General features: G+C 39.6%; 1 protein-coding gene across 2 annotated transcripts in view; it reads right to left on the reverse strand.

Moving 5' to 3' along the window:
* Window positions 1-1,038: 1,038 nt before the first annotated feature.
* TMEM65 (transmembrane protein 65) overlaps window positions 1,039-22,760 on the reverse strand; it is a 31,872-nt gene continuing 10,150 nt past the window's right edge. For both annotated transcript variants that reach the window (XM_054635412.2, XM_054635418.2), the window contains 6 exons: window positions 11,671-11,715; window positions 9,567-9,634; window positions 8,746-8,800; window positions 6,804-6,846; window positions 6,053-6,158; window positions 1,039-4,542 (listed from right to left, as the gene is read on the reverse strand). In XM_054635412.2, the coding sequence (XP_054491387.1) occupies window positions 4,450-4,542; window positions 6,053-6,158; window positions 6,804-6,846; window positions 8,746-8,800; window positions 9,567-9,634; window positions 11,671-11,715 (410 nt within the window). In that variant the 3' untranslated portion in view covers window positions 1,039-4,449. The remainder of the gene's footprint in view (window positions 4,543-6,052; window positions 6,159-6,803; window positions 6,847-8,745; window positions 8,801-9,566; window positions 9,635-11,670; window positions 11,716-22,760) is intronic.

The following is a 22,760-nucleotide window of genomic DNA, read 5'->3' on the forward strand; positions in this document are numbered from 1 at the left end:
CATACCAACAGACAAAAACAAGACACTCTGATAAGCACAGTATCAAGAACAGAACACAAAATGGACACAAAATGCATTAATTTAAGGTCTCAAATACTTTTGGTATTTTACAGCAACTTAATCTTTGCACACATACACAGAAGGAGTAACTCATGACTGTGAAGCAGCATTTAGTTCTTTAAGCCATTTGTTCACATACTGTCCACTGCTAAGTTGAAGACTGTTAAGTCAGAAGTGTTTCCTGCCTGCAAAAGGCCTTACCTTGGCATCATCTCCTTACAGGAGAAGTACTACATCAGCACTCTAATGCACACAGCTGTCTTCCAACACAAAATAAAAAAATCCCTTCTGCATTTATCTTGCCTGGCTTCAGAATCTCAAGTTTGCCCAAACCCTCAGCCCACAGGCCCTGCCCTGCCCCAATGCTATTTTGAAGCAACACTTTGGATGCCAAGGGTCCTCAATACTGAGGCAAGGGAAAAACCTTAACAAACACCTAATACAAACTTTAAAATGGGAGCTTGAATTTGTGTTATGAGATCTAGCTATTTTCTTAATATTTTAGATTGAAAAATTCCAGAGGCATAAGACTCTCAGAGCAGGGTGATAATTCCTCCATAGTTTATTAAGACCTTCAGTTTTTATACTGCTGCTCTGTTAGCTTGTCATTAGACCATGTAAAACATCAGACCAAGAAGAGGGAAATGTCAGGTAGAAGTGTGACAGGCTCTATGAACAGCATGAATGAAGTTCAACTACACAACACAATCACAATGGAGTCAAACAACAGCCAGCCTGTACCGGTTCTCAAAATTAAATGAGACCATCCTTACAGTACAGATGTTCTACTCACAGCGCTTCTTCTTGCACAGACATCCACAAAAGGACTGACCAACAAGTAAAAAAAAACAAAACTGAAGAGCTCCAAAGTCCAGGAAAGTTCAAAAAGGTTTAGTTTACCAAAAAGAACCCTCAATTAATTCCAACAGTTCAAGTGCAAGTGAACTTCTGATTAATATTAATCACAAACACCACCAGTTTACCATGCAAATATTTTAATTATTTAAATTGCTCTCTTCTGAGCATGAAGAGACAGAAGTACCACTCCATGGTGGTATTTCCTATGACAGTGACAAAGGACCACTTGCTTATAACTTAAATATAATAAATTCCCATTTTGTATAACTGAGGCTGAATACCCACAGGATATTATTAATATTTCCCCTCCAGCATCTGGTCTAATAAAGAAACACAGAACAGCTTTGCTGTAGTAAAAAGTTTACAGAAAGTTCAACAATTTAATTAAAGACAATACAAAATATGCTGTCTGAATTCAAATAATTTATGTAAAAGTACACGCATGAGAAAATACTGGCAAGAAGATTTGGGTAACCCTATTATCAGATGCACATTTTTTGTTCCTAGAGATAACATACAGTCAAAAATACATTTATAATTTAAATTACAATAGAAGACAGTATTTCAAATACAATTTCGGGTCTGCCAGCCAGGCAGATGAAGGCAAAAGAAATTCCTGTTAACACAGGAAAAATGGATTGAATAGAAAAAAAAGAGCAATACTGAAGTCACTTAACAAGCCTGCAGTGTTTTGTTTTTCCTTTTATCAAGGAGGGAGAAGATACCAGAAAGTAAAAGGGACTGTGTCTTCTCAGTCAGGTTTTTAGTAAGTGTCATCAGAGCATCAGGGATTACTTTCATCCATGTACCCCAGAAAAACCCATTCTCCTTGTGGAGAGACAGGGCACAGATCTCTTCCACAATGCCATGCGCACACAAGTGTGGATCCTGAACTACCTGGTTCTCAGGGGGGCAGCTTGGCCCCAACAAACACCTTCTCTGAGCCTCCAACAGCACCACTAATACTCTCACATCACAAGTTATTCCTCACCTTTATCAAATACTGAAACCCCAGAAGTCACCTTCATCATCATGGTATCAGACTGAAATACCCAATATTTCTCACCATGTGTCACTTGCCCTCCACATTTTTGTGGTCAACTAAACAGTTTAACAAGACGACACATGATTAACTTCTTTCAAGATACTTTAGTTCATTGATTCTCAATAAAAGCACTGGTTGCAGTACAATAGTTTGACATACAGCAACAAAAGGTACTCAATTTACATGCACAAGCTATATAACAATAGTACACAGTCGTTCCTATTGCCATTATGAAACAAATACTGTGACAGCTGGCACAACCTTCCAATTGTTCTCAGGAGCTGTAACAGAGTGATGAAAACGGTGTTGCAATGGTACAATGCCAAAGAACAGAGATTTGGCCACTGCTGGAAGATTTCAATCAAGCTGCCAGTATTGTAATGGGAAACAGTGTTGAAGTAATTGTAAAAACAGCAAGAAAAGAAGCTATGCAAAATTGCTCTGACTTGTACTTCAGTTTAAGAAAAATGTGAAAAATACATACAGCTTTGTATAGAAACAAAAGTGCATGCAGAGGCAGAAAAGTTAAAAGTTCAAGGGAAGACAAATGTGTGGATGAGTAAAAAAACCTCTGAACACTGAAATACTGTAAACCAGCAGCAATCTGTTGGTGAAAGAGTGCATAATTGCCTTTCTGGGTTGTTTTTGTGGGTTGGGGTTTTTTTGGTGTTTTTTTTGTGTTAGTGTTGTGGGGGTTGTTGTTATTTGGATTTTAATTTAATTTTATTTTAATAAAGCTTCCACCTTTGAAGCACAAGCTGAAACTCCTCTGCATTTGTGCTTGCTGCTTGGCTGAGCTTTCATTCAGTTTTACAGCTTGGTCCAGATTTTCCTGGTTTAATGTGCAAAGTACAGCACATACTATTAGGACTACTCACTCCAAGCTTTCAACATCTGCTTTTTAAGAAACAGATCCAAGTGCCACCTTGATTAAAGTCAGTTTCAGTATTGCTGTTAAAGGGCTTCTAGAAATCAGAACAGGGAAGTCAGATTTATAACAATGAGCTTAGCAATGAGTTTTGTAAAACACGCACATAACAATAAGACTTTTCCTACAGCAAATAAAAATCATCAGGGGACTTGATTTCTTTTTTAACTTTTCTTTCTAGGTTTCAGAAGTGCTAGCAATTTCAACAACAAAACTTTCAAAGTGCCCTGGCTGTGCCACTTTTTAGTGGCTTTTCCAAGTGGTATTCAAACAAGTAAGAAAACTTCTCCTCTAAGGGACAATTAGCAGTTTAGCATTATGCTACTGGCAAGTAAGATCCTGAAATATTATAAATATTCAATAGTTGTCATAATTCTATTCATAACCATATAAAAGCACAGTTACATGATACTGCACAGGTCTATAATACGCCAAGTAAGACTACAAAAATAAAAGTAAAAAAAAAAAAAGTAAAAAGGCCTCAATTCTCCTATTTTTGTTGCTTGGTTTTTTAACTAATTGTGTCAGGAAAAAAAAAAAAAGTAGCAAAGACTTAATCTTAAACACAAAGGTATTATCATCAAATCAGGTCCTCTAATCCAGACTGATGGTACACTTATCATTTCAACTGAAGCACTCATAACAAACTTGCAATGCCAGCATTCATTCATACCCTGAACTGTTCCCTGGCCTCATCTACCCAATCAATTATTCACACCTTATATTAAGCAGAACAATTTAAAAAGTTGTTTGTGGTTTTGAAACAGTTGGTCTGAATTCTTTAATACCACACTCAAAACAGAGGAAGACAAATTAAGGATATTTCAACTCAATTCACAAAACATTGTTTAGAAAGGGGAAAAAAGAGGCATGAATATGGAAGTACAGAAGGTTGTTAAATCACCACTTTAAAAATGGACTTGGTAGAGAGCCTACACTGGAAACACTTACCTTGTCAAAGCATCAACATGATCATCAGAAGACAATTCAGAGACACTTAAGTCAGAATTGTGAAAAAATGAAACTATACTGTCAAAGATCACTGAAATATCTAATCTAAGGCAATGCAAAATGATGGCTGGTGAGGGGCAACCAGTCTCCTTGCAAAGTGAGGGACTTCAAATTACTCATCCCTGATCTTGTTGGTAATCTGCATTGAAGGACCTGATGAACACCAGTGATATTTCTGTCATGCAATTACAACTGTTAAGCAACCAATATGCAACTCAAGAGTGATACTGTCATCCATGGTGGATTATTGAAATAATAATCCATTAAAGAATAAGTTCAAAGGGGAAAGTGGTAAACATCTTGCCATAAGTGAAAACACTTCAAAAATTTACAATTAAATAAAAAGTTAGATGATATCTTATAAAAAGAAGTACTGAACACAACAAGGCCACAATAAATTAGTGTTTCCATAAAATGACATGCTGAAGGTTTTGTTCCCAAGTCTATACATTTTTTTTTACTGTCTGTTAATTCCTAAATATTGACAGCATAATTGAATAATTGAGGTACAGTAGTTTACATTTGTATATGTCTTGTAAAAAGATTATTATTTTTCTTCCAGTTTTTCTTCCTCCTCGCCAAAGAACAACAAAGGAAACATTCCTAAAATGCAGCCAATGGTCACTCCAATAGCTTTACCCTAAAGAAAGAGGGGAAAAAATTAAGTTTTTCACTGATCAGTTATTACTCATTACCCATGTACCACCACAACCAGGGACACACAACCCTTGTTCTAGTTTTCAGCTTGGAATCACATTTTTCTTAGCATGCAGACTAGAAACACAGTCTATGAGAGAGAGACAGATATGACAAGGTTAGAAACAGTGTTTGCTATGACAAAAGACAATTCTGAAGAAGGAGGAGGGCAATGATCATGAAGAGTTGCACAAGTGGTAAGAGAGGAAATGGACATTCAAAGGATAAGCAGAGTGGCCAGGAAGACAGAAAAGGAAAAAAAATAACCAAAACAACAAGCCACCAAACAACACCTACACACATTTTAGGTGCAATTATAAATGCATCTGCTTGTATCTGGTACTACAAATCATCAAAGGAAGGAGTGGCTCCTTGCAAACATGATGGCTTTCAAAGGCACAAGGCAAAACCAACAAAAACTGGAAAACATTTCAGTTGACTTGAATGTGTAAGTCAAGAGGAGAGGAAATAAAGTAAGACAAGCACTCTCCAAACCACATCAATAGCAGTAGGTGGATAGTGTTGAAAAACTTGAGACAGCAGATAAAAAAGACAAAATGCTACCATACAGGCAAAAGAACACTGAAGTTTTTTCACAGAAAAAGAATATAAACAAACTGAGTGCAATGACAGGTTTTGCCACAGGCTCAGCTTTTACTGAGAAGACTCTTAGACTATGGGGCAGCCCCCTGACAGCATGCCAACTCTTCACTGCTCCGTGCTTTGATCTATCACTGACTTTTTCTACCATAACTTTTCCTCAGTAAGTGCTATTTCTTCTCCCTTAAATCTGCAAAAGTATTTTTCCCAACGAAGGCTCATTCTGACAAAGAATCTGTTTCTTTACTCAGTTTCTGATAATCTGTTTCTTTAATCATTGCTCACTGCTGAAGTGGTACCACTTCAAATATTTAAATGTTAAGTAAGTAATCACTCTGAAAGGCATCTGCAAGGTGAGTGTCCTGTAACTGTAAACACAGGCAGTGCATACTACTCAAGTGCTGAAAGTTTGGCCAGAGAAAAGCTGATTTCATATCCAAGCTAATTATAGATCATTAGAAATTAGTACAAACCAGCACAGGTATATGAATAGCAAGCACTTGACAAAGAATGTAGAGGAGTAAACTACTAAGTGGTCATAACTTCCAAGTAAATTATCTTATCACCACAGCCAGAGCTCAGCCCAGGTATCTGCACAGTGTACACAAAGTCATTGCAGAGTCTATCCATGTCACTTGTCACTTGGGCTTGCTGCATACAAAAAAACCACTCAAGCTCAAAAAATTCCCATCTCTTGATTCTCCCTGATATGGGCTTAAGACTAAACCCTCTGGGGAACATGCACAAAGTTGGTGGCCATTAAGGAATAAATGGAAAAAGTGACAAAAAGCATTCATCAGCTGGTTTAAACACAAAAAGCTCCACACCAGCGGCACTGCCCACAGGATACTCACCAAATGTGCACTGAGCCGGGTCTGCCACATGTCAGCTTGTTTGGGTGTCAGGTCAGGGATTGACAGACCCAGCCGGGAAGCCAAAGCTTCCACATAACCTGCAAGACTGAAGAACAAGAAAACAAGAACAATTGATTTTGAATCTCACAGTATCTTTTAGTGAGGGTTTTGAAATACTTGAACTTAAAGACAAGAGCTTTTCCTTCAGCATACCAATAAAGTGATTGAGAGAAAATTATGGGACAGAGTTCAGACTTCTAAAGGTCACATTTTGCAATGTAATTTAATTATCTCACTGATTGAAGACACAGTATTTCTAAAAAACCTTATGCAGTACAACACAACTGGTGTGAATGTTAATACATTTTTACAGAGCTTTTTAAGTAACCTTTACTGGAGGAAAGGTCACCCACAGACTAGTTAGTGGCAAGCCTTGTAATTTGCAGAAAACAAAACAGGGAAAGTGGGAAAAACAGGCATAACAAACAGCTTTAGTTTCAGCAGTTATGCAGGAACTTCCTGTAAAAACTAAATAAACTGGATCTGTTTTTATCAGAAATAGGTTTGCCTAGACCTGAAGACATTGCAGAGATATTGTTTCAGCTGAGGAGAAGGAAATCTCTTCAGATTTGGGGATAACAACCTGAGAAAGTATATTAGGCAGAACTATATTACGTGACAAAAAGAAATATTTTTCCACTTTGCATCTCAATGAATGCACTTAATATTCTTAACACAAGTTCATACATACCCCAGTCCAGCTAAATCTGAAACAAGGTTTCCCAAAGCTGCAGCTGGAGGGAGGAAGAGAAAAAGGTATTATTTTAGCTACAAACAAAACCAACCCTCCAACCCTACAAACAAACCCAGCTCCCACCCTCCAGTGACCTTCGCGTACTCTCATTTTATACAGAATTAAAGACTAGACCTAAGTTCCTTATATTTTAGTGGTTTTTATTCTGACCTTATTACAATTTAATAACAGCAGCAGATTAGAATTAGTAAGAGGTGCAACTATTTTTCTCAATTTACATGGAGAAAACTTGACAAATACAAAAAAGACAGCACTAACACTTGGAAATCAACATAACTTTTGAGATTAGAGTTAAGAACAGCTGTGCATGATTGTCAGCTCCATGCAGCTAATGCTGCACACCAAGAAAAGCCTTCCAGTGCCTGAAGAGGCACAGGAGCAGTGTAAATAGAAGGAGTTGCCACTCAGGTATGCAGCTTTGATACCATGTCATTATATCCATGAACTGTGTCAATTCAAGAAGAAATAATGTAACACAAGTGAACAAAGTTACACACAAAATACAGATTTCACAGCAGACCTTACTAAGATAAGCTTCCCTGTGACTGTCTCACATTGAACCAAGGCCTGCAAATTTCCAAATCTTGAACTTGCCCTGCTGTAACATTTTCAGCTCAGCTCTCCCTCCTCGTGCTTTTGAGCAATGCTACACCTGCAGCTGGTGGATCCATGAGCACCCTCTGCCACTGCAGAGGCACCAGAGCTGCTGAGCAGAGCTTATCAGTCTTGGCCCAGGGCAGGGGCAGGGTGGCTGCTTGGCCTTCCTGTGGTATCTCACCAAGGCAGAGGAGCCACCAGGAAGTGCAGTACAAAGACACCAACACTGATCTCCCCTTAGTACTGCAAGCCAACAGCAACGTACAAACACATATATCCACATACATTGACACTGGGCCCTGGGGAATTTAGAGCAGTTCCATCACAGAAATGCAAATACACTTTCCCAACTGACCCAGGATTTGAATTATTAGGCTGAAATCAACAACAAGCACTTCAAAAGCTATTTGAACTGAAATTCCTTTTCTACAAATGGAATATGTCCTACGTAGTATATGGTAGAGATAATTCATGCTATATATGTGTATAAAATATTGTAGAATCTAAGGTATGTCCGTGATCACCCTGGCTGGGAGCAGAGTCTCATTTTTATTCAATTAGTTCCCGGACAACGTTAAGATAATATCAAGTCTGTTAACATATGAAAGAAACCTTCCTGGGCCATGATTGATAGTTTCGGTGGAATGTCTGAATCACTCAGGGACCTGCACCTGGGAAGATTGCATCTACCGTTCTCAAGAACCGGTGTAATCAAGAACCTACGGTCACTCTGCTACATACAAATACAGACTCTGCCAAGGTGCTCAGACATCCGTCTGTCTGGACCCCTGGACCTACCTTTGTCTATTCCTGCACATGTATGGCCCCAGTTCTACATGTGAAGAGGCACAAAGAAAGTTCGGTCATCCCTGCCTCAGGCAGAATAAACTGTATATAAGCTGGCTGCTGGAAGCACTCGGGGTGAACCACGGGGTGAACCACGGGGAAACGCTGGCACTTTGTCAGTTGGATCTCGGTTCACCCAGGATCTGGTTCACCCAGCGCCTGCACCCGGGGCTGACGCTGTCTTGGCTGTGGTGGTCTTTTGAAATTCTGGGGTTTTTTTGTTATCGATCTCATAAATCTTTGTTAAATTTTTTTATAAATTTGGCTACCGATTTGATCATTTCTAACATCCTAGCTTCACCCGAGGTTGTTTCTTTATTAGGAAATGCAGCTGCAAGACTGAGGAAGAGCCATTTCCAGCCCTGTGTGCTACTTTCAGCTTAAAATATAGGAATGTGCCATATTAGTCTCAATGTGCTGCAATTTTAATACTTGCCTGCCATAGTTGAAATTCCTAAGACAACTCCAATTGACAATTCTATCTGGGTTCCCTGAAAAATAAACAGTTTTCTCATTATTTGAGGGATTTGGAGTTAAAATAAATTATATTGATACAACTGACAAAAGTTTTGTTTATTGCTTGTCTACATTAAAAGTGAAAGGATAAATGGACATTTCTTCTATTAGATCACAGAGTTCTTTTCTTCCTGGCATATATTCCCCCTAAGGCAAGGGTCTACTTCTGAAAGTCTTTTAATATTTCATATGTACTCTCTCAGGCAGCTGGGGGACAAACCTGCAACCCCTATCCCTGCATAGCATCTTCCCCACTGCAATTCTTAGCTGAATGTAGAGCTCTGAACAAAAACTTCTACAAATACCAAGCAAACAAATAAAACACAGTATCACAGCTCCTTATGTTTTCAGCTGAAGAAACAAAACCACATGGTCTACATTATGAAACACCAGTACATGGTCAAAAGATGAGAGACAAAGTGCATGAACTAAAACAAGACACGTTCCAGTTGGATAGAGCAAATCATTTTCCATCCAGGACAGCTGAGGACAGCTGAGCATTGGAACAGGTTGCTCAGACAGGCTGCCCTTGGATTTCTCAAGTTCTTCAGGATAAAACTATGAGCAACTTGGTCTCATCTTACAGCTGGATCTGCTTTGAGCAGGAGGTTGGACTAGAGACCCTGAGATGGTCCTGAGCAGAGGGACTTTCAAGACTAGACCTCACAGGCCATTCTATTCTGTTCTCTTGAAAAATATGCATCTTACAGACTTGTTCAAGGAATTAAACAGTGAACTTACCGCAGCAATCATTATTGCGTTATCCAAAAATCCAAACCCTACAAAAGGTAATGCATTGTGGAAGAACACTAAAAGAAGTAACAAAGAAAAAAGTTAATTTTTGTAAGTTCACTAGTGCACAGGAACAACTGAAATGTCTAATACTGGTTTTAAGAGAAACAAAGGCAGAGTACACAAAATTCCTTTCCTCCTGGTCACCTTTTTGTTGCTGGCAGGTGTGGTAAAACCCTTTGCTACACAGAAATGTTACTAATGGCTTGTGAAGAACCAGCTTAAAAATCTGCTTTGCAAGTACTTTTACAATTTCAGGTGGAAACCACTTATACCTACTAGTGCATAAGAGAAATACTTAAAACTACACGAACTCTGGTATTATTTACAGACCTTACAGCGATGTTGCAGTATCACTGAAAATCACCAAACTGTCTCACCAGACTTGAAATAAAGGCCCTCTTTCTGCAAGTCCCTCACTATGTCTGTGCAAGAGCTCCATCTTCTTCACACATTCCTAACATTTTGTATTTCAATTCTTGTCAAAACTCCTTCAGCCAAATCTGCAGATGCTAAGGTGAGTTTCACTAGGGTGTCATATACTCTTAATTATCTCACAATTTCAATTGTGAATTGTATCTTGACTTTGTTTGTGCGCTATCCTCATTGCAAGTTAGACTTGTAGCTGCTTTTTAATACATTGCTTAATAAACCAAACACCACCTTTTGTTTCACGCATTATCTTCTTTTTTACTTTTAAAACCAATTAAATCCTTTCTGAAAATATTTTCTGTTGCAGAAGCTTGGAACATGCTGGTCTGCGTAATTTCTCAGAATGAGCACAGTGCTACTGTTTCATTCCTTTTTGTCTTGGTTAATTTTCTCTCTCAGGTTTTAGTTTGTAAGCTTTTGATGGGGGTGGGACTGAATTTGCACAGCATTGCCTCCAGCTCAGTTTCAAGGTGCTCACTTCATAAGACTAAATACAGCATGAAAACAGACTACACAACAACAATACAGCTGAAAATTGCATTTTTTTAACATTTAAAATGCAGCAGAGTTTGGATTTGGTTGGAGTTTGGGGTTTTTTTTCACTTCATGTTGGACTATAATTCCTACATTTTATAAACTTAAAAGAGATGCAAACCTAGGAAGAGGGATGAAAGAAGAGTGCATGAACCTCAGAGTCATGTGAAAAGAAACTGATATCCAGTACCTTTTGGGTTTCCTTTCTGCAGACAGTATGAATTCCATGACCACACAAAAAAACCAAAGCCACATTCAAGATCTTTCATGCTTAGGTACTGAATGGTCATCTGTAACTATTTTGTGAATGGTCATCTGTAACTTTTTGTGAGAATACACCTATTTTCTAAACTGCACAGGTAATAGACTACAGCACAAAACCTATGAAACATTCCAATTATTTTTAAATTATCATAGGACAAACCCACCAAAACATAAATAACAAAACAAGCACACAGATATGCCCAGTATTTTCAAAATGTGTGTACTGGAGCTAAACTGGGACCTCAAATTCTTGTTGAAATGCACAAAATTTTGGAATTCATGGAGTAAACAGAACCCCAGACACAAAGGGGGGGGGGGGGGAACAAATTAGGAAAAAAACGTAGATAATCAGAAAAGGAAAATGTTTGCCTAAATAAATTTGCTCACTGAAGAGGACAAAAACACAAAAATACACTAATTTGGAAACTAAATCAGAATTTGAATCATGAATCATAAATGCACAATCTGTTTCCAATTTCTTTGCAATTTTATACCACTTTTCAGTCCTTTTAAAACACAAAACCTGCACAAGGCACTGCAGCACCAACACTGCTTGGCTTAGAAAAACAATGTTTGCTGCTGGCTTTGAACAGTGTGCTCTCATTTGGGCTTTCTGTCCTACTTTCAGTAAGTGTTGCTCATTCTCCAGCCGAGGTGTTATGAAACAAAGGCAGCAGGGTGAGTGTTGGTGCTTGCTTTGGTTTTCTCTTACTCCATACAACAGGGATGAGGACAGACCAGCACTTGTGGAACAAAGATGAAGCCAATTCAAAGAGAGACTGCACCAATACTGAACCACATTCAACAAACATTCTTCTTTTACCATGTCTCAGTTGTCCTGGAGATGGTGGTGCAACCTCCAACTTCTCTAGAGAAGTCAAAATGAAATGAGAAAGTTAGCTGCTTCATCATAGATTCAGTTTATTATCAAGTCTTTACCAAATTTCTAGCAGGCAAAAAAAAGCAGTTATGTTATTTAACAGCTATCAAATGGGAAAGAAAAATACTTCACACCTACATTTTTATTATTTTTACAAAAGATAACATAGTATTAAAAGCCAAAATGTCTTAGAATATTACAAGCTTACACCAGTATAAGTGATTATGCACAGTAACAGCATACTTCAGAAGCAGTCCAACAGCCATCTTCATTTGAAAATTACAAAACCACACCAAAATTAGAAAATATCACATCTTCTACAGACAATTGTATGGGTTATTTTTAGAGGTCCTCTAAACATGCAGCAGACAACCTTCTTTCCCCCAGAGAGCCTGCAATATAAATACTACCATTTATATTCTCACAAAAGTTATTTTTCACGCCAATGTAAGAATAAAACAAAAATGGAGACCACTGATTTTGGTAACAGCAGATGAAGTTTGGTGATTTGATGCATGTTTCAGGTATCCTGGACTCGAAACAAGAGAGAGTTTGCAAGGACCAGGGCATTACTCCAGACAAAGTACTGACAGAGTACTTTGTCTACAGGAAACCAACACAGTTGTGATCAGAGATGCTGTGCAGAATGCAGCAGCAAGTTACTCGTTTAACAGCAGCAAGGGTTTAAAAAACCTAGCTACTTTTTTAGGTTTCTCTTGTGCATTTTTTATAGTAGATATTGAGCATAAGATCTCCTTTTTAAAACAGAAAAAAATCATTCCCCAAATATTTTCCAATATTATGAACCCTGAGATTATGACAAGTTGCTTCCATACTTCTGCTGAGGTAACTTCTGCAGACAAAGGTTAAAAATGGTAAAACATGGAACCTACAACACTCAAGTATTCAAATTTTACTTGGGCAGACAAGTACATGGAAAGACAATGCTGCAAACACAGAGTGTGACTGATTTGAGCCTATGTCTGAGCACTGCAGACTGGAGTGAGTATTCCTGCATCCTAGTCACTCTTAGACTCAAAGCAATTTTAAGGAAGAAACAGAAATATTCATTTAAAGTACCTTTGAGGAAAAAAAATTAGATCATAATGCCAGTATTTAGCCAACCAGGACACTGACTTCCAAAATAATTTCACTAACTGAAGGACTAACACTTTCAAGCCCTAGCAGTTACTGAAGAGGTGCTTCCTCCCTCTGCCCAATATAAACACTGCCTAAGTACAAACACCAGATGCACCCACCATGCAAATGGGACAAGTATAGTCCAAATACTACAGAAATAAAGATTATTTTGCTCTCCCCTATAAAATGCCAAGGAATCTACAGATCCAACGCTCAGGCTGGAAGAGGAACATGGTAAACAGAGGGGGCCCCTTTGAGAGTCAATCTTCTGAAGCCTCAAGTATAGATGGCAAGAAAACATCAGACCAAAATTTTCAGCTTGTGTTCAGGGTGAATGGGATTGGGGATGGGACCCATCTTCACAGTGGTCTCACCTCCTTCTGTTTTCACAGGTTAAGCAAATCTTTGACAGAAGCATGGACAAAGCAAGAAAGACCTGTCTATACACACCAGTACTGCCCTTTGGGCAGCTTTCCTCAGAGACAATTTCCACAACACTGGCGAAAAATCTGAGCCACCTTGAAATAAAGAGATTATTAGCTGAGGCCACTGGCTCCAAAAGCTCCAGATGCCCTGAGGGTGGCCAGGAAACCGAAGTCAACACTGTCACATTCCTGATGAGGCTTCCCTAAACTCATTTGCTCCATCCTGCTGAATGCCAGGGAGAGAATGAAAACCCCAAACTGAACACAAGCGCAGGAGGTCACACAGTGCTGCCCTCCACAGCTTTCTGCTCTGATGGGAAGCTCCCACACCAACCACTTGTGGTTCCTGGGCTTCCTGTGGCACTGCCACTGAAACCACCCCTGCTGCAGTGCCCATCTGGTTTTCAGATCTAGGTCTCCATATAAAGGATTTTGTGCTAAGAAACTGTATCAACATAAACAAATTTCCAGGAAACACTCTACCTCTGAGAAAGGCATCTTTTCAGTTTTCCCTAATTATGACAGCCAGTTAGATTAGATAATTTCAATCTATTTTGGGTATCAATACAGAATACAAAAGACTATTCAGCTTGTCACAAAATACTACAAAGCTCTAGAACATCAGTTCTCTGGATTGAACTACAACTGAGTTTGATAGCACCTGTCAGTCTACAAAATTACATTCTATTCAGTCTAGCTAGACAGCAATTCAAAAAAGCTAAAAAAAACCAGTGAATATTTGATTTCAGAAACTTACTACCAAAAGGAAGAATTAAGGGTATTTGGTAGAAGGACAAAAATAAAAATGTCTTACATCTAGGCATAATGGGAGTTCCAAGTAACTAAAAAGAACATCAGCTCCTCCTTCTGAACATATATCAAGAGCTACTGGGATGTTTCTAAAAGAAGGGAGGCTGGGGGACACTGAGGTTAGACGAAAGACAAGTTAGTGCAAGCTAGAGGGAAATACCAGGGGATCAAATATAAACAAAAACTACTTGATCATTGACATAATCTGTTTCAGTAGCATGGGATTCCTGCTAAGTAGGCATTTTATCAAGCAGTTCTTCAACACTATCAGGGCAGAAGCTGCCAGAGAGGTCACTGGGGACAGCATGGTGGCACCATGCTCTGGAGACCAGACGGCTCCTGATCGGCCACAGGGAGCTCATGCCAGCAATGGCATCTTCCTACTGCACATGCAAGAACTTTATTTTATAAAAGGGAGTCTTGTAAACTCGTGTGGAAGTGTGCCTAGCTTACAGCTTCCCTCATCATCAAGATAAAATTTAATCTGTGAAAAAAATCGGTGATTACACATATTAATGAGATAGGAGAAGTCTGCCAGATGGAAGTTCAGTAACTGGTGCTGGTGAGCCCTGCTCATGGGCTGGACAGGGCAGCTCCCTCTCAGCCTGAGTCAGGACAGAGCCTGAGAGCCTCTCATTCCCCCCAGCACAGAGCAGGGCCAAGTGAGACCAGGGGGCTCAGGACCTTGTCACAGGCTACCTGCAGGACCAGGCTCATGGGAAAAGCTGTCCCCTCTGGAGCACTAAAACAAAGCTTTAAAGCACAAAGACAACTTCCCTGAGAACTGATGCTCTGCCTCTGCCAGGTACAGAGCACTGCCTGCTGCAGGAAAGGGCTGCTCCAGCTCAGCTCTACTTGCACAGGCCAAAGACTGGTCTAAAGCTGGGACATGGAGAAGGAAAAAAAAATTAAAGCAGAAAAAACCCTCCAACCACTGTGGCATGAAAGCCAAAAACCTTTCTATGGAATCACTTCCAATATCACCTTTTTAAAGCATACATAAAAGTACTGCAAGACATAAAAGCACTCAGAGCCAAAAAATTCTTTAAACCAATTTTAAAAAACTCTAGATAGCAAAATATATTTCAGTATAGGGTATTTATACATAGGAAGTTGTTCTGACTATTTTCAAGACTCAGCAAAAAACGAGAATAAAAATATTCACAGAGTACAGCACAGGAACCGTGTCTTTTGTTTATTTTCCCAGAGGGAAAACAAAACCTAAATTGCAAAACCCTCTTTAAAGAGCTCGATTCAGTCAGAATCAAACAATTGAGAGTTTAAATGTCTGGAGGAAAAAGAAAACAACTCTAAAGTACTCCAGAATTGCATTTCATGCTGGCCATTCACCAGCTCGTCCTGCGTCACAGCACTCAGTATGACACAGAATTCATGTTACTGCAGAGGGAATAAAATGAAATGGTGGAGTGAGGAATTGCTATTTTCTAACTGACATTCATTACCATAAATGAGGTTAAAAACCAAGGCTCAAGTGCAATACATGTCATGAGCCCTGAATTAGCAAAGTGGGAAGCAGAAAAACATTTACTGCTTCTTAAATCTGTTCTTGATATTTTTAAAATGTATACAACCATCTTTTTCCCTATTTTACAAAATAGTTAGAACCTGGGGGGGGGGGCGGGGAGCATGGGGGTGAAGGAGTGAAACATAAAACCATCAACATAAACAATACCATCATCCACAACTTGGTCCAAACCCAGCAAGTTAAAGTCTCTGCCAACTGTAGACAAGGACTTGCAATTTAGTTTTAGAATTATTATTCTTAGCTGACAAACTAACCACAACTGACTAACAGGTAATGGGAGTGCATTTATTTAAAAAAAAAACCAAAAAAAAAAACCAAAACCCAGCAAGTTGTCATCACCAGCTTCTGAATTATCAATTTTTTAAGAACTGACATACAAGAGAACTTGCAAGCCTAAAGGCATGTATTATGTTTTATTCAAATTGCAGCTAACACCACCATAAAATTTTACAGCTGAATCTGTTACTGTCACCCAGGGGCAGGAAACACTAACACTGAATGCAGGCACTACTGCCAGAGCTACCCTTGGAAAATACTTCTGCTGACTATTGCCATATCTGAGACAAAAATATGAGCAGTGTTTTATAGATTTTTAAATAGTGGCTGAATTGTTTAAATTAATTATTAACCAATGAGTATTAAGAAGAGGAATACAATAAATATTAATAATCTAGATCTATTATAACATCATTTTAGGCTCTAAAGGCATGTAATCTAGAAGTTACAGAGGGTTTTGCCTTGAATTCATCAATCTGTTTCCTCCAAAAAGCCCATCCAGATCATTTCAGCTAATCATTCAGATACACATCACTGAAACAACAAAAACATCATTTACACAGAACAAGAAATCAGAGCAATTATTGTGTCTACTAAAAAGAGGCACTCCTTTGCACATGAGTTCATGAGAGGATCAATACAACCAAAATTCTGGATTGGAGCTTAAAAATGAGATGTGTTATTGCTTTGTTCAGAAGTGGATCCTCAAAAGCAATTTCTGACTCTATGTATGAATTCATTCATGGAATAAGACCATAAGGCACCTCCTTATCATCCTTTTTTCCTCCTCTGCTCTTCCTCAGTGTTTTCACCAGAACTGCAATCGAGCAAAATTGAAAAAATCTTGTCCCATTGATCTTCAGTTGGGTTCCCTTAATATTCCAGATGGGGAAACAACAATTCCTGAGTTGACAGTAAAGAAAAATTCTGCATCATTTGTTATAACTCACAAGTGGTTTCCTGTTACTACAGCAATTAAGGCATGAAAGGAGGCTGACTTGTGCAGTGCTAAATATAAACCTGGCTGTCAGCCCCTTGAGTCACATGCCCAGCAGAGGGAAAGCTGGGCGAAGCTCTGGTACAAATAGAGGAGGTGACAGAAAATTTCTCTACTACTCTGGAGAAGGAAACTATGTCCAAACAAATATTCTGCATAAATACAACTACGATAGTGGTTTTTTAATACTCCCTGTAACATTGTAGAGAATTACACAGTGATCATGTTGCATTACCCTTCCTGAAAAACCAGGAGATTATCACCTTTATTTGAAACCTTTGTTACATCTACTGAACAAAGAGCTGAACAAGCTTTGCAGGTGCAGTGTGCTCCCTGGCCAATCAACTCCCTTCAGAACAAACCCCAGCAGTGACTTCAAGCATAGTTCATTCCTGTGATCCCCTGTAGTGAATATAAAATACACTTATCCTATTATCTCTTCCAAAAATATGGCACAGCACTCATATCCTTTTAAAGATGCTTGACAAAACAGAGAGACCTAAGATGGAAACTCCAACTGGAAATGCAGGAGAAAGCATGAAATGCAAACAGGTATCCAGAGCCTCAAATCACTGTCCTCATCATTAAGAGGGTTTTATCCTTGATCTAATCCCCTCCTTCATCAGTGCCTTATAAATTGTGAAGGTCAGCAGTTCCACTCAAACAGGTTAATGCCAAAGTAGTATTTGCAGTGGTTTGCTTAAAAAAGGTCTCAAACCACAGCTGGGGAAAAAAAAAAAAAAAAGACTTAAAATGCTTGCCTTGGGATTCAAGGGGGTTAATCAACTAAAGTGATGACAACAGAGAGGACTTGCAGCTTGTAATAGAGATGCAGCATAAGGATAGAAATAGAGAGTTTGAGCTATCTCCTTCAGAGAGAAATAGAAAATGTCAGAAAAGCAGCTGATGTGTTTGCATAAAAGTGCCAGCAATGTAGTAAAACTGATAGGAGAGCAAACAGGAACAACAATGACATCTCTGCTCCAGAAGTAAAGGGTTATATTATTATTTAATGGGGGAAAAAAATAAACATAAGAAGGTTCTTGAGAGCTGCCAAGAAACAAACTTGCTATAGCGATTCCCTGACTGGAAAGAACCATCTTCAGAGTTAAAATTCTCTGCCTCAAAAAACCAAATACTCATCCTACCAAGAGGAGGCTGGCTCTGCCTTCCCCCTCTCATCCTCTTGAGGACTGCAAGGAGTTCTTGGGAGCCAGAGGACGGACATCTCCCAGTGGCACAGCATTCTGGATGAATGAATCTTTGCCTGGGATTATTAACAACCTCTCCACTAGATTTGGAAAAGGACTGGATGAGTCCTTCTGACTAACAGAGTGGAATTAATGGCATCCAAATATATTAATTTAGCTGTTTCAGTAAGGTGAGGTTTTGGCATTTCTCTGTCAGCAAGGTTTTTTCTTGGGCCCCCTCTCGTTTGAGGCAGGGATTTATCCATCATTTCATGGGTCTGCAGTTGAGCAGAGCAGCAGCACAGCAACAGTGCTGAACTGGAAACAAGACCATGGTATCTGCATTATCAGAGTGCAATATATTCCCATAAAAGGACAAGCAAAGCAATTCTGTGGGACACGGTGGAAGATTTGCTAACAAAAATTATCAGCACTCTGTGTACAATCAGAGATCTGATCTACTAGAGAACTTTCATCACCTTTAAATAGGTCTGTGTTAGGCAACACTGATATCTAAACATGAGAGCTCATGAAATATCTAGGGAGTTATATGTACAATATCCTTTATTCATTTATGTTCCCCCCAGGCCCTGCTTGAACAAGAAATCTGAAAAGCTGGCAAGAAACACGCTTGTTTATTCCTGCCCCTCCTCTCCCTTATGCCCTTTCCCATCCTGCACAAAACTATTCTCCTTTCCCCAGGAAAGAAAGCCAGTGGGAGAATGGTTTTAAGAACAGGGAGCAGCTTTGGCTTTCAAGGCCAGGTCTGGTACCTGCAGCCAGCAGCAGAACCCCTTAGAGGAGACAGCTCACTGACAAGAGCCTGTGCAGAACACAGGGGAACCAGGCACTCCCTCCCCTGCCCTGGCACAAAACTGAGAGTGCAGTGACACAAGGGCTTGTGCCTCAGCCACAGATGGGCTTCCACAGCCCCTGGCACCAGCAGCACCTGCACTCACACAGCACAAACCCTTCCACAGCCACCACCACCTGCAGGCAGCTGCAGCAGCACAGCAGCACCAGGCAGGGGGGGCTGGCTATTAAATATGTTTCGTGGGATAAATCTTTTCCTTTGAGAAAACTCAACTACAGTCTTTACAGAGAGCTGAAGACAAACTGCTATTAAATCACATACCACTAAGTACCAGCCCTCTTGTAAGTAGAAAGTTCCATTCCCTGCCTGAGAATGACCTTGGGAGCAAGTACAACTGCAGAAATAAGCTTCTGTCTGAAATAACTTTAAATGCATGTACAGTTTATTGATTTTCATCTGTCTCAGACTTAATAAAGCAACCCAAAATAAGAGAGACAGAGAGGACAGAGAAACTGAATGATTGTCAAACATTTTGTTACAGACTCATATTAAGTGTAATGACATTCCTCCTAATTTTTCATTGCATTGGGACATTAAAGACAGAATTAAAGCTGCCTTGAAGTCCATAAGAATCTGTTCATTCCTGTCAGCAAAAGGAACACAATAAGAAACCACTGACAATTTAAATTCCAGCCATAAATTACACTCAAGTAATTTGTGTGTCTCTATATAAATGCCTAATGAATACAGAATGCAGTAGCAATGAAGTTATTCTTAACTCTTTACCTGCTGCTAGAGGTAGTGCAGCAGATTCATCCCTTTGATATCCCCCTCCCTTCCCCATGTAACTTAGCAGAGCCTCAATTGTGAAACTAGTCTGACACCCCCATCTGATTCTGTGCATAGTCAAATTCAAAGTGCAATGACAGCTTCCTCTGGCAAACAGAGCTGAAGGAATGATTGCAATAAAAAACAGATAAAATCACTCCACTTGAACTCCACCTTAAAATATTTTCTTTCAGCTTTTATAAGAGTATGAAATATCTACTGAGCTGTTATGCAGCTGCATTAAGTAATAATTTATTCTGCACATGAATTTTAAGTTCTATTAAAAAACTCAGTCTATTCACAAAAATTGTCTGAAATATTAAGATTGCTGGTTTTGTAAATTAAGTCATACAGAAGGAAGAAGCAAAAGACAAATGCTACTGTGCTCTACTCTTCCTAGAAGTGAACAGTTCTGAGTTCTAAGCTCACTTTTTATTCTTTCAACCAATTGCCTTTATTCTGCAAAGCAAAAAAGGAACATCCTTCTCCTGGTCAGTGTTTCTCCAGCCTCTAGCAAGCATGAGGCCTCTCTCAGGAGGATTCAATTGCAAGTGCATCCCTGCAGCTTCCAGCTGCAGAGCCAATGCAAGCTTCAGCTCCCATCACACCCCTGCAAGTGCCAGCTCTGCACACACTCCCTCTAAAGCTGCTTCACGACCTCTGCTCTATGGAGAGCTGCACATCTGCTGCATCTATTTAATCCCAATGCTTCTTAACTTTCCCAGGAAGTACCCAGTGTCAGTTTATGAAACACATGGTTCTGCTACTTAGGACAGTTTTTGTTTTTCAACTTTACACATTTCCCCGTTTCCACTGACAGGGTTTTTAACCTGTTCTTTTGTCACAGCTTCACTGTAAGCAGGCAGGCAGAATCCTGTGGGTGCTGAAATTACACCCTTCACCTCCAGTTCTGCTAATCAGCTTGAGAATTAGTGAAGTACAAGCACAAATCCTCAGCTCAGAGTTTGCTGCATACAGAAGCCTGTTTTGTTTTCCACAGGAGAGGAAATATGGAATCTAATGTATTTAACAGTTCTCTTCATGGCAATGGAAGGTATGCTGTGGCACTGCCACTATTTACATAGTGACATACTGTGGCCACTATTTACAGCAGTGACATACTGCAATGCCACTATTTTCTGGAGATCTTAATGAAATATGCACCCCTGGAGTTTTTCAAAGTGTGCAATGGAGACTGATCACAGTGTGCCTCCAGCATCCTTCCCTGCCTCATTCTCTTCTCCCTCTGCTTCTCCAAAATCTGTGCAATGTTTACACAGCCCCTTCTCCAGCAGCAAAGAAGGGGATGGATTCAGGCTGAGGTTGCTTTTTGCAGTGCTGAAGCAAAGTACTGTGTGATGTGGCGGGCAGCCACTCAGAGCACGATGAATAATCCTGAACAGAGAGCCAGAGGAAGGAAGAGGAGAGACAGCTCCCTTCCTAGGCACAAGACAAATGTTAAGGTAAAAAATATAACTGCAAGTAGTTGCTAAAACTGCAAAGGTGAACTGGGAGATGAAACCAGCATTGCTCACTAGTGCAAGTCACCATGTGCTGTTAGCAACACAGAGATCCCAGAACAGACTCCTGCCTGAGGCACAGGAACCCTCCTGGCCCTTCCCATGGGAAAACAGAAAGGCAGAACCTTAGGTCAAATACAAAACTGCACCCAGAAGTGATCTGAAGTCAGGTTGTTACTGCAAGGCGTGATTTGATACTTTTCCTCCTGTTTCTAAACTCCCTCCTGATCATGTATTTGAGACTTCTCCTTAATTCTGGCACTTGCTCTTAGCCAGGTACACAGCCAGGCCCAGAGGAGAACAGCAGTGCTAGGATGGAAGCAGAATTGATACTTCCATACACAGAGGTCTTTGGCACAGGGAAAGAACAGAACACTCTGTACAACACCACAGGTGAAGCCAGCAGTAAATCCACACCCAGGTGGCCAAGTCACATCTGCTACACATCACCTCATCCACAGCTCATCCAGGCCTGCTCTTACCCACTGTGGGAAACCCAGGAGAATGCTTTTCCTCTATGGCTGGGAAAAGTAATTAAAGTGAACCTTTTTTTAAACTGAACTTATAACACAGGATCAGATATAAATCACAGTAAAACTCAGCCATAGTAATGTGCAACTGCAAAAACTGATGTAAGCATGGAAAAGAGGTAGACACAATAGGTTCCTAGCACCCAACCCTGAGATGTAATCCAACAGTGAAAACTTTATGAATCCAAAGACTTTTTTTATGTTTTGGTAAACCAGATCAAATAAACACGTAAAAAACTTAGAGAGGGCACATATAATTCCCAATAAGAACAGTCTTTTTCATCCTGGGCCATCTGTGATTTATCAGAACTCAACTGCACATTGGTACATTTCTTCTGTTCAGGTAAAGGGACACTGAATCAGAAGAAGTCTGCTGAATATTTCCAAGAGGAAAAGGTCACCAGGCTGATTATTTATAACAGCACTGTCACTTTTGCAGCTACCAATTTACTCGATTTACTTTACTCCATAAAATAATATAAATAAATAATGAAATTGCAGAAGGAGTGGTGATCTCAAGCTGTTCTCCCATCTCTTCTTTATGGCAAAAACCTTTATTAGACAAGAGGGCTGGAAATCTAGCTGGAAATTGTTAAATCTCACTCATGAGTGAAACAGTTAATTTTGTATTTGTAACATCGAAGCATTACTTGAACTTTGTGAAAATCAGCCTGTTGCCAGAACTGAAGCAAAGAAACAACTGGATCAAGAGGTTATCTGTAATCTGAAAATACAAACTGATAGTATTTGAAAGGGCAGCTGGCTAAAGAAATTGGTTTGTTCCATGCACATTTTCTCCAGTCTTCCACAAAATTAAATAAAGCAGAAAAACTACAGTTTCAGATCGTTATGAATGATGAGATAATATCCTCATGGAGACTGATGATTCACACCCTTAGTGTAAGGTAAGTTACAGCAGACCAGCCAGCACTAAAAGATAGATCACTGCACAAAGTC

The sequence above is a fragment of the Agelaius phoeniceus genome, chromosome 1 (genome assembly GCF_051311805.1).
Source record: "Agelaius phoeniceus isolate bAgePho1 chromosome 1, bAgePho1.hap1, whole genome shotgun sequence".
NCBI lineage: Eukaryota > Metazoa > Chordata > Aves > Passeriformes > Icteridae > Agelaius > Agelaius phoeniceus.